General features: G+C 40.5%; 1 protein-coding gene across 4 annotated transcripts in view; it reads right to left on the bottom strand.

The window, feature by feature from the left end:
- Positions 1-13,428, bottom strand: part of RUNX1T1 (RUNX1 partner transcriptional co-repressor 1) — a 118,657-nt gene that overhangs the window by 85,107 nt on the left and 20,122 nt on the right. The window contains exon 2 of one of the 4 annotated variants that reach the window (XM_054167189.1): positions 11,995-12,167. The exons of the other annotated variants lie outside the window; for them this stretch is intronic. Within the exon in view, the coding sequence (XP_054023164.1) occupies positions 11,995-12,082 (88 nt within the window). The 5' untranslated portion in view covers positions 12,083-12,167. The remainder of the gene's footprint in view (positions 1-11,994; positions 12,168-13,428) is intronic. 4 annotated transcript variants of the gene reach the window in all.

The raw sequence follows: 13,428 nt of genomic DNA, 5'->3' as shown, positions 1-13,428 counted from the left end.
AAAATCCAGGAGACCATCTTCGGCCAGTTACTTTATGGTATGTATTATGTGCCACCTTCCTGGGTGGGAATCAGCTCCTTCTTTGACAGCCATGCAAAACACTTCACAAAGTAATTTTAAATAATCCTCCACAACTCCTGATTTTTAAATGGGTAAAGAGGGCAGGAACCAGTCTCCATGTTTATATATTTGAAGGGGAAGGAAAGATTTTAATGCAGTTGATGATGTAAGGGGACGAAGACATGGATCTGATGGAAAAGAGGAATTCCATACGATCCCCCCTTAGAAGCAGGGAGGTTGCCTTTTGCACAAACCTAGCTTAATAACAGGGCCTGGAAGTCCACTGAAATGCATCTGTAGTTAATGAAAGCTCTCTATTAACAGTGAAGGAAGAATTTAACTCAAAGCTTTTCTGTAGGACTTCTCAACTTCCCGCTCTAGTTCTAGCAGACTGTTGTGATACATTGTGACTTCACACAGTGGGTATTAAGTGAGTTAATTCAAAGGAGCTGAAACCTCATTGATCCTAATTGAAAGCAATACACCCAACCAAATAGTTTTCTACCCCATCTGCTCTGGCCTGCCACCAGCTATTCAATACAAGAGAATTAATAGTTTCAGATATTCTAACCGACCCAATAAAAGCACTCATTTAAGCAGGACTGCATTAACAAAGTGAAAAACCAAGGGCAAAATGGGTTCAAATGGAGCATTTTACTCCTAGTTGGCTTTAACAAAGCTGAATAATGCTTATTCTGACTTTTTATGTGCAAGACTTGATAAACTGAATGCGAAGGCACTCAATGATCAGTCAACGAGCATTGATGAATGGTCATTAGGACCCCCCCAATCTCAGGGAAGGCCATTCCACAAAGTGGCACACCAGCTTGAAAGGGCGGACTCACTAATGTCCAGATTTCCCCGCTTGCTTGTTCCACTTTCACTTTCAGACCACTGGCCACCAAATGAGGCTGACATATTGGAAAATAATCTTTTATGGGCGAGTGGTAAATAAAAATGGAGGCATTAGCTGGGCTTTCAAATTCAAATCTCCTAGTTTTGTCAGCCCCCAAACGTTTTGATTTTCCACCCAGCTGGAAGCTATTAGTGTTTTCTTAAGGCATCCCACTGACAGGGCAAACCCACCTAATGTGTGAGCTGTAGAGCTGATGGGGGGGGACGGGGGACGACCACTTCTGGATGCTTTCTGAACTTTATTCAGTTGGTTGTCCAGGCCAAGTACAGTAAAAGCAACATCTTCAGGAGGAGCTGACCAATTTCTGAGTGCCCAGTATCTCCTATCATCTAGTCCAACAGTATTCCACCTGGGACCGGAATAGATACGCTCAGTATGGCTATTTCCCTGACATTCTACCTACCCATCCCTTCTTTTTACTGCACTATCACAAAAGAGTACAAGCCAATAAAGAAGGACATCTAGGAAATTTCTAATTCTTTGCTGGGAAATAGCATTAAAATATTGCACTAAGATATGTTTTTATCTGTTAACAGGAGCTCTTAATGCACGCAACACAAAATGTCTGCCAGATAACACTAAACATTTCCTTAAGCAAAGCTTTCTGGACTTCTGAAAAATTGCAAATGGGACCCTTAAAACATAGATAGCTTGGTGAAACACAGCTTAATTGAGATTACCTACACACATAACAGTTGAATAGTTGAGTCCCAGCTAGAGCCACCAAGCTGGGAAGAAGATTTTCTAGGCTGTCTAAGAGAAACTCTTCATTATTTTACCTCTAGTACTGGGTTAAAATCATTTGAGGTGAGAAAATATTCATCCCTTTTTTCCAGTTAAGAAAACTCAAAAATCACATTATTTCAATGGGATAATCAGAAATTAGTCCTCTAAAGTGGATTTTGAATAATCTGTTAAGAAAAGCAACCTTGGCAATGGATCAGACTTGGGAACATAGATTGCCTATGGCTTTTTGGTCTCAAAAAAGAGAAAAGTCAAAACCAAAAAATTCATCCTTGATGAATGTTGCCAATAAAATCCCAGTGGCATTCCAGGTATATTTCAGGTTTTAAAGCACTGAAAATATAGATAAAGAGCTATCATAGGAGAAGAACCTCCAAAAAATTAATTGACTCAGAATGAAGGACAACTTAGGCTTCAGGTCTAAAAGACCGCATGGCTCTTCTGCTCTCTGAACACATTTTAGTAACAAAATACATATATGTGTGTGTGTGTATGTGTGTGTGTATATATATATATATACACACACACATATATATATGTTTTGTTATTTCTTTCTTTCACTTGATCTGGGCTAAACCAAGTTCTGCCTTCCATTTTTTATGACAGACTTTTCCATAACGTAGGTAACATAACTTAGAGTTGCCTGTTAACTTCTCTCCTCATTCAGATTCAAAGGAATGTGAAACATCACCATCTAAGCATAGACACCATTGGTGGACTTTAAAAAGAAATTATTGATTTGATCTTCTTTCTGAAAGGACACAAGAAAATATCAAAGATGTTGTCTTACTGACAGGAGAAAGAATACATTCAGGGTGAGCTGGTGACGTCTGGATGAGACTATCTTGTCCTGCTGACATGGGATCATATTTTAAGACTGAAAAAAAAATAAAGGAAAGAAACCAAACCAAACCAAACATTTCAAGCCATCAGTTGCTTCTTCACTTTGAGCTCGGGGTGTTTGCTCGTTTAACATGGGTAGGGAAACTCCTCCTGCTGTAGTATATTAACCCTAGTTTTGACCTCTAATCGATGTCTTTTCAATGCATAGGATTTTCATAATAAAGATAATGTGAGAGCATATTTGTGTGAAAGCCTATCTATCACTAGCCATAAATTCCAGCCTTGCATTTTTCTTTGTAACACATCAATATTTGTGACACTAACTAAACATATTTTATTCATTTGACAAGGACTGTTACATTATATTGAAAACTTTTGTTTCAATGTCACCACCTCCCTGTTTTGACTGATGGCGAGTTAGTTTTGTTAAAGCGCAAGGGGTGATAGCGTATGCTCCAGTGAACTTTCCCTCCTCTCAGCACCAGAGACAAAAACCTGCAGCTCTGCTCTGTGCTGGCAGCCATCTGGCCAGCTTTCTCTCAATGCCTGCCCCACACCACACTGCAGGCAAAATTTCAGGGCTCTAGAGCTCTGTGGAGCTATTCATGACATACCAATTTCACATTTTCTGCTTGTACGCTTGCAACAATAAATGCTAATGAGGACTATGAATGACATTTTTAAAGACAATAAAAAGGTCTCCAAATCCCTTGCATATGGAGACACTATTTTCTAAACTTCACCTTCTGTTAGGGAGCCATTATACTCTAAAGGAAAAAACAATAACCTAAGGAGAACAATGAGATGATCAAAGCATAACCGAGTCCCTGCGAATTCCAAAGAAAACAATGTTTGCAAAGCCAGCTAACGCCAATGCTCAGCGGCGACACTTCAGCCCAGGATCTCTCCTCTTCAATAGCACTGCTGCTTACCATGAGGGCTCACAAATTGGAGGGGAAACCATAGCAAATCCTGGCTTTCACTGATCACATCTAACTAACCCCACTAGCCATAGATTTGGGCTTCTTAACTATTAATCTCTAGATGAGTTGGGAGAAAACTGTTATCATTAATTGATTCGGGGTGCCAAGCTTTCATAGACCAAGTACTGACCAAGAGAAATGATCAAATTGTAATGCTTTCTTTCCCCAAATCTGCCTCCCGCAGTGCTATTGCTACTCCCAAAATTGCCTTCAGTCTTGTTACTGTGTTTTAGACCTAATTAAAGCCAGCTTCCCCTTATTAGCAAGGATTAAAACCACTCTCAGGAAAATCCACCAGGTGGAGCACATACACAGCAAGACAAAACCCATTTGTGTTCATTCTGCCATTATCAACAGGGGGAAAAAATGTTTTCTGTGGAAATATTCTTACCTCTTGACCCGCCTTCTTCACCATTTTGTCATATATTGATCAATTTGTACTCATTTACTACATTTAGAGTGGTACAAAAGCTTTGTTCAAAGGGGCTGAGATACAAAGCTATTGTTGCTGTGCCATTGTACAGCATGTTAGTGTTTACTATTAATGCTTTTATTTTAGTATGACATCTGTCTACAACTGAGCAATTTCAAGAGTGCCATGAATGAAGACTGCAAATAAATATCTGAGCATATCTAGGAGAGCAAAGCATCACTTCCCCACTGAAAGTATTTGCTTTCCAGAGCCAGGTGCAAAAACCACTTCCTCATCAACTCCTTTAACTTTGCCTGATGAATGAAAAGGTCTAATGCCACAAAGGCAGGGGGCACCTTTTTACATGATGAGAAGTCGTAACAGAAAAGTAGTTATGGATGAGTCCTCTCACAGCTATAATAGGACAACCCACTGGCAGACCCTGTAATTGCTAAAATGGCAATGTAATATTACCAAGCGAACTGCTCTAATGCAGTTTGGTGTCTCAAAACACAGCAGAATCAGTGCACAGTCTCATTCCACCCTTGATGATGGAAATGCATTATTATTTGTGAGTGACAAAGGAAGGCACTGATTTTAGTCAAAGAAAATTTTCCTCTCCATTGTTTCCTTAGTTACACATCACATTTTTCTCTCAATTTTCTGTTCAGTACTCTCTGTCTTTTCTCTGCCATTCTTGATTCTGGAGCCATCTCCTCACCCTGCTACACACCTCCCTTCTCCAAGCCACTACATGACTTATCTCTGCTCCTGCTGCTTTGGACATTGATCCTCTCTCATCTCTGCTAAGCCTGAAAGCTGGAAGTTCCAGAATCTGAAGCTCTACATACTGCCATAAAATATTACCCACAATTAACACATCAGTGAAAGGTCAGCCACCAGCACTCTAAGACTGAGGAACACACACCATGCCAGTTAGGTTTCCATTACAAAAGCGAGTAAAGTGCAACCAGAGGAGCACACCATGCTCCCTGGAACCATAATGTGTTGACATAAGCTTTGTGCTTTTTGTCTGACCCAAACAAATCCCATCATAGCTAAGGAAAATTAAGACAGAGAATTTTTGTTTCTTTTGGAAAGGGGAGGAGCCTTGAGGAACATGGGCCTTTAAATACTGTTTCATTTTTATCTAATTATGTTTGACTCCGCATGATGCTTCATTGTAGCCATTTAGAAGAGAAGCAGGAGAATGCAGAGGTGATTATGAAGTGGAATTTCATATCAAGAGCAAATTACACCACTTCATACTAGGAGAACATCTGCAAAGAGCAGCACTAAGTGTTTGGGCATAATGCAAGGTGCCAGTTTTAATAAAGCCCAAACCAGGTTGGGAACTGTTACCCATGAGAACCCTCCTTGAGTAAGATTATCTCAGCAGAGACTTGCAGACATGCCCCAGATACATGCTTTTTCAAACAGAATGCTGATTTAAACCCATTTTTTCTGAGGCATTTTTGAGGTGGCAACCATAGATTAAAGGCTGTAATTTCCTGCCATTTTCAGGGACAAGCCAGATACTTGATGGGAAGAAGGAAAGACAAGCGTGGTTATTGTTGTCACCACATGTCCACAGAGAACTTCCTTCTGCTATGCTGCTGGTTGAGGTGGACACTGGTTAGGTAGAGGTCATGGACAGTGCATTAGATTATGAACTCTGCAAAATCATAAGGGCATGTCAAACACTGGAAGGAGGGACTTGAAAATGTTTAACTAACAGCAGTTTCATACAGACACAAAATTTCCTTTACATGTACAAATCATATGGGAACATGGCACTGATCACAAGGCATAAACCATCCTTTTGGAATCCTATAGTTGCAAGCAATGCTCATTTAAACCACAGCTTCTTTACAGTATGAAGGGATAAGTGATATTTAAAACTACCTAAGTAATTCACTTTACTTCAAGGTACCTTTACACCGGAGTAGTCTGAAGAGTTCATAATGAAGAAGGTGGCCTGATTCTAAAGGTGATGGATTATGTACATATATAAGAGTTTATTAGATCACAATTATTGATCTGATACACTGTAACAGCTCTTTTGTTGCACCATCCCCTGCAAATCCTTCTTAGAGGATTAGTGGCATAATAGATCATAATGACTCTTCTGGTCCCGCTGCACTATCATTGACTCCCAGCTGCATATGCCCACTGAAGGCTATCCTCTATTAATGAAGGGTCCCCAGAACCTTCTCCTGGTAATGTTTGCATGCAAGATGAAAAGTACACCCTTGAATCTGTGTTCCAAAATCTTAATGCAGTATTAGCAGGGAGAATATAAATTACTGCTCAAAAGTTTCACCTACTAAGTACCCGAAATGTCCTCCAAGACTGCAGATACAACTGTACAGACCGGACTGAAAGCCTTAGTAACTTTCATCTCTCCTTCTCCACAAATATCTTCCTTGGACCAGCTTCTGCCCACCACAATAAAAGGCAGCAGTCACATGCTACACTCATTTTTGCTGCAAAGCCATTTAGTTATGTTCTCTCCCTCAACTACTTGTGCCTTGTGACCTTATGTTCTACCACTACAACTATGATCAGCACTGTGCTTTAAAATATCAGAATTATCTAAATCAGACCTACAATCTTCATTTATCATTCAAACAAGAAGCCATACTTTAAGTCCTCACAAATAAAACTAGAGTATTCAAGACTTTTAACTAAATTAACTAAATGAGTATCTTTCAGATAAAAGCCTGAGCTGTTCATCCTGATGAACACTTTCACTCTATGAGACCGAGCCTGCCTCATGCACCCACAAGTTCAACCGGTTGGATGTCCTCAATAAGCAGCAGCTACAACAAGCAAGGACCACAAGCTGACACCACCCCAACATTTTAAAATGTAACACCAAACTGAACACCTGAAAAATCACATGGATAGGGCAATAGGAAGCACTGACAGCTGCCACCACTGGTTTAGCTGGCCATGCCAGAACAAACACTGGCTTGGTTTGAATCCATGGGATAAATAACCTTGCCAACCATGCTTAAAATGAAAAACTTAAAATGCCAAGAATGATGATTATGTTAATGATCACTACACAAATAATTAACATTTTCAAATGTTTATTTGCTGCATAGCACAAACTCCACCTGAAAGAACTTCTCGGAACACACTACCTCTGAAAACAAGAGGTTGAGCAGGGGGAGAAAGAATGTAGCCGAAGGGAAAAGCCACAAAATCAGAAGCAGAAGAGTTAATCTGTTTTGTTTCAGTCAGTGTTATACCAATGCCAAAAGACTAAAAAGAGCAGATTTTTTGTCTCATTATTATTCTTTAAAATAATAATTTAAATTTTTTTTTTAAATCAGGCCTATCTGTCACAAGGTTGTCTGGGCTGGAAGAACCGGCAGGAACCTCAAATTCCTGACCAAACCCTGTTCCACACAATGCCTCCTGAATGGAAGGAACCCAGGCCCGGCAGAGATAGCCCGCTGTCAGGAACCCGCCCTGACGTGTGCGGGCAGACTGGGCTGGCCTTGCAGGATGTCAGAGCGGCAAACTGCTGCTCGAGATACTGGGCTTTCACACACTCCCAGCCTGGATGTTTTGCTCTTCAGGTAATTAAACAAGGAAACGGGGCTGATGTGTACGAGTTTGACCCCTGCGCTGCGGCTCCGCGGTTCTGCCGATCGACTTCCGCACGAACCGCCCCGAGCACCGACGGGGCCCACACCGAGCTCTGCAGCAAATCCTCCTGGAAGTATCTAACTCCTGTCCATCTACTCCTCTCTAGCCCTGATCTTTTGTAATTTTTTTTTTCCCCATTTAAAAATGGCTAAATCACTTGCTCTGTTCCACATGCCTTGCTGCTTACCCATGAAAAGAAAGGGAAAAGGCAAGCACTGGGTATTTTGGGGTAGCTGTCCTTCTGCCAGACACCCACAATATTGAACAGGCAGAAAGAAGAGGCAAGGAATTCCCGAATGAATGCTTAGGCTAAGGTCATCACTCAACATGAAAAAGGGCTTGAAAAATATTTCCAATTCACCCAACAAACACATTTATTAAGAAGTAAAATTATCCTGATTTAATCATTATTGAGGAGCCTTTGTCTTCCAAGATGGCAGAAATCACAGGAGGCAGCATAAAATAAACAGACCAGTGTTTTCTCTCTCTTTTCCCCCAAATTTGAGAAAGAAGAAAAGGCAGGTGTTACCACCTATACGCAGTGAAACCCCTACACAGACTGCTGCTCTGTGGCTGACCTACTTTCTATGCTCTTTAAAGGCTATTTAAACAAAAATCTTTTTTTTTCCCCTTTTTTAAAGAAAGGTAACACATTCCTAGTTCTTTCTAAAAAATCCACAGAATGGAATATTGGCTGAAAAGAGAAGAGCCCAGAAGAAAGAGGAGTACAAAAGCATGCCTGCTTGCCTGTGTTCAACACAAAGAACATTAAATGAAAACAACTGGCACGCTGCCAAATTCCTATACAGGCAAAGAGATTCAAATAAATTGATTTCACGCATCACACTGACCTGGGATCAGTAAGCAGTGCTACAATACACTCGCTGCTCCATGTGGGGCAAAGCCCATTAATGTTATCAGAGCCACAGCATATAACCCAAAGTGGGGGGAAAAGAAGAAAGGGAAAAAAGAAAGAAAGTAAAAAAAAAAAGAAAAAAGGTTAAAAAAAAAAAAAAAAAGAAAGAAAAATAACCTAAACTCTGCAAACTCAGGAGAAAGAAAACAAATCACTTTGAAAAAAGGAACTTCAGCTTTAGCTGGAGCATTTGGTTTCAGTCTACTAATATCATATCATGAGAGCCTGTCCCCTGCTCACCTCGAACGTTTCAAGGACCGTATTTTCAAATTAAAATAAATACTAATGTCACACACACACTCCCCTTACATTCTGCTTTTAACACAATTGTTCTCAAACTCTGTTATTCTCCTGCAAATTTCCTCCCTTCCCCATCCACCAGCATTTTATATAGATTATGGGTTATTTTCTTTGTACTTCAAAAGCTGGATTCCTGCCCAGGATACTCTTACTCACTCAGAAAGTAAGCTGGAGAAATCAGCCACTGCTCTCCACTGGTCCAAATCAACCTGACCTACAGAGAAAAACGCTTTACTTGCAAGGCAGCAAGGAGCAGGGCCCAGGGTTCCTTTGCAGAGTCACCCAGGCACGCTCCCTCGTCAGGAGGCATTCTCTCCAAACCAGAGTATTCCAGATTTCACTTTCTTACTACATGTGAAGTAACCTGTGTGTGCCCTGGAGTCTCTTCTTGTCAGCCCAGCTTTGTTTTTCATAAAGATCTCTCACACTCCAATCAAGAGCAACACCAGCAAGCCACAGGTGTGCACCACATGAACAGATGAAAATCTGATTGTGAGCAGTGTAACAACAATTCACTGTCTATAATACACTCATCCCCTTCTGCATCTGTTCTGTGTTAGAAGGGGGCTTATTCTTTCAATTTGTACTAAGATACACAGCTAAGCAAACAAATGTTTTGAGGAGAAAGATGGAAACCAGGAAGGGTTTGCAAGAGCAAAAGATGGATGAGGATGTAAAAAAGGGATCTCAAAAGCCTAAGAATAGGAAGGTAGTTTAATGCTATGAGAGGACACTGCTTCAAGGAGGTGATGGAGTCAAACAGCTTTTATTTTGCCTTTTATTCCATTTTGGTTTCAAATAGCAAGTCAAATCTCCTTGGGCACCATGAAGTCCATATTAAATTAAGCTCCAGGAGTGATGGCCTCATCTCTAATCACTCATCCCAATTTCAGAGTGGAAAAATGCTAATTTCTTGGCCTTTTAAGACTTGTTTAGCCTGGAGAAGAAGAGGCTCATTGCTCTCTACAATTACCTGAGAGATGCTGTAGCCAGGTGGGGATTGGTCTCTTCTCCCAGGCAACCAGCACCAGAACAAGAGGACACTGTCTCAAGCTGTGCAGGGGGAAGTTTAGGCTTGATCTTGGAAAGAAGTTCTTCACAGAGATTGGCCATTGGAATGTGCTGCCCAGGGAGGTGGTGGGGTCAATGTCCCTAGAGGTGTTTATGAAAAGCCTGGATGCGGCACTTAGTGCCATGGTCTAGTTGATTAGATAGGGCTGGGTGATCGGCTGGACTTGATGATCTCGAAGGTCTCTTCCAACCTGGTCCATTCTGTGTGACTCTGCGAGACTATAGTTTTTGAATGTGTGACAAACATCCATCCATATGTAGGTACCTCACCCAGTCACTCCATTTCAATGAAATGGCAAAGAATGCCCAATCTAAAGACCTAACAGCTGCTAACTACCACTGATCTTGTAAAGAGCCATTTTGAATTACCCTCATCATCAGGGTGAAAACTACACAACAACATAACCTCTTTAAATTGTGTTATTGGAGGATGTGTTTTGGTCTAAGGCTACAGTGAGAATCACTCGGTACAGCGCAACTTCACAACGGTAGAGACATCCCTGCACCCAGGTGATACAGGGCAGCCTGACTTGCCCAGCGCTTCACGTGCCATTTCCTCCCGTTTATGAATATTTCAGTAGTACAACTAGATCATTTGGACTTCATAAAGATGAATTGAATTTCAGTCATATTAATTCCCTCTTTCTATAAAAATGAATAGTATTAGGAAACATGCCTTTCTCCTAAGTTGTAGGAAATTTCCATTATCTTGCACGTGCTCTGACAGCAATAAAGCACAATAAGCTTCCCATTAGTATGCCAGCGCTGCGTGCTTCAGGCATGAAATCTTTAGTTTTACATTTATTTATTTTTTAAATGCTTTATGACGACCCACATGGCAAAAGAAACCCACCAACAGCCACCTGTACAAGCTACACAAGCACTTAAAAAAAACAGGCAGGGAAAAAAAGAGTCAGTCAGAAGCTATACACTGATACATTAGCAAATCAAAAAAGCAAGAAGCAGCCCAGAAAGATTATCCACTCTTTTCCAATGCTGCCTGTGTACAGGAAGGTCCCAGAGAAGTATTTACTTCTTTTAAGCTGAGCTAGGAAGTCGAATTAGAATGCAAATTCATTTTTAATAGGATTTAATTTTTTAAAAGCACGTTCACACCGGTGCACAAAACCTCAGCGCCAGCCCCTTGCTACAACATGATGTGCAGAGCCTCCTGCTGCTCTCTCAGCTGGGCGCCATCTCCTTTCCACACCCCACAAACAGGGCAGCATGGGCTCTGGCATGCTGGGTTGGATGACAAGTGATACGATCAAGGCCTAGCTGCCTGCAAAACTAACCAGAGCACAGCCTCGACTACCCAGATACTCTTCCTTTTGTTTTGATACCATTCTCTATCAAAGTTACATCACAGGCGAAATGCTCCAGCACCGAGAAAGAAAGTATCCAAGTGGTGGAAAGCAAATCAGTTCAGTAGCTTCTTGCCATCTAGACAAACCATTTTAAGAGAAATAAAGGTAGCAACAGTAAAGACTGGAATGACAGTTGTAGGTTATCTAGAAATTTTGTTCTGCCATAGCATATTGAATTTTCCAGTATGAAAAAAAGACTTTGCACATAACAGCAGAAATATCCATTCTCAGTCAGATTTATCACAGATTCCCAACGCAATGAGTTTACCAGAGGCTTCCACTAAATTACAAACACAACCAGTTTGCCAAAGCGATTATAACTCTCCCTTAACCCAGTTGCAAATATTGTTCCAATTCACAGCTCAGGAAACTGAACATTCTTACTATTTTCATAGCCCAGCCATGTAACATTGACATGCAACATAAAGAACACGTATAGCACCAAGCCCACAAACCCCACAGTTACAAATTTCACATACATGTACTTTTCAGCTAAGGAAGGTCTAGAAAAGTCATCACTGAGGGATTTTATTGGCCTTGCTGTACTCCTCTTCAGTGATACTGAAGGGAAGACACCGCCTTCATTGATTTAGGCAAACTCGTTAGCAGCTGAAGGGAAAGATTCATTTTTTAGTTACAGTTTACAAGGCAAGGTACAGATACTAAAAATAACTTCTAAAAGGTATGCACATTACAAAATCAAATATTTGTCTGTTCCTTACCTTGACAAAATTCAAAGTTCCCTTTTTTCCGGCAGTCACCTATCACTAAACTCAGTGCTCTCCAAGTGTTTCTTTTGACAGATATCATTCTCCACCAACCGCTCTGCTAATTTCCTCTTCCCTTTTCTGACTGGGACAGATAGTATGTTCACCAGCCCAGAGATCAATCTTTTCTATTGACAACAACAAATGAAAAAGAAAAGAAAATAAAAAAAAGGGGGAAAAAAAGAAGAAGGAAAAAAAAAGAAAATAAAAAGAAAAGAAAAATAAAAAAGAAAGGACAAAGAAAAAAGAAAAAAAAGGAAAAAAAGAAGCACATATCACAGGTAGTTTGAAGCTCCACACCCCTTCATTTGCATGATAATAGTAGTCTTAAATAAAAAGGTAAGACAGAAATGCTATCATTCCAAATCAATTACCCATATTTTGTTAGTTAATAGAAAGCTGTACTTTAAAACTGCATTAATTCTTCCACAAAGGCTGTTTCTGAAGTTGCTCATTTAAAACAGTTTATGACATATAAAGGGCAGCAAAGTAAGGGCAGCCTGTATTCTACCATGAAAACAACTATTAGCTAATTCTGTTAAAATGTTTGGCATTAAATACATTCACATAATACAAAATATTACATACTTTACCTGGTTCAAAGGAAGCTCTAGAGCACTATTTATTAAATGAATATGGGTACTGAAAATAGAGACCTGGCAATTACACATCACTGTACTGATTTGGATTGGGTAAGTCACAATAGCAAACACATTTAAACAAAGGGAGATCGAAAAGCTATTGATGTATTTACAAATCGTTCTCCCACTTCTGAAAAGGAATTCCCCTCCCACTCCAACACCTACCAAAACTGTTTATTTGGGTTACACAAACACTTTGTCATTTGTAGGAGTCTGTATTACAGCGTTGTCAGTTTTTCCAAGACATTAATATGCTTTTCAGGGGGTTGCAATTATGTCAAGGCAGAAGGATTTCCACAGCCAGGCACACACAGTCACATACATGCTTCAATCCACTATTCAGGTATTTGGGGACATAAAGTTAAGCATGCAAAAGGATCTGGTCGCAGCTGCATGCATCTAACAGAGAACTCAGCCCCAGCCCTCTCCTGGACTAGACCTCACTGCAAAAATGTATTGCCCAAGGGCATTTGCAAAACATCACATTTGTGTTTGTGCTAGAAATTGCAATCTTTCCCACTAACAAGCACCCTCTTCAAATCAAAACAAACCTTCCCCAGTTAAAGTTAAGATTACAGAACAAAGGAGTTCACCACTCAAAGTTCTTTCTTTCCTGTTTGTGGTCGGACATTACCCCACAGCCCTGACACAAGCCAAAATTCTGTTGATTTCACTGAAAAGGAGAGGCATGGAGGGACTGCAGGACTCAACCCAACCGTGAAGCTTTCAGTATGACACAACCACCTTT

This window comes from Dryobates pubescens, chromosome 14, assembly GCF_014839835.1.
Source record: "Dryobates pubescens isolate bDryPub1 chromosome 14, bDryPub1.pri, whole genome shotgun sequence".
Lineage (NCBI taxonomy): Eukaryota > Metazoa > Chordata > Aves > Piciformes > Picidae > Dryobates > Dryobates pubescens.
Note: the sequence above shows the minus strand (reverse complement) of the source record. Positions and strands in the feature narration are given on the sequence as shown.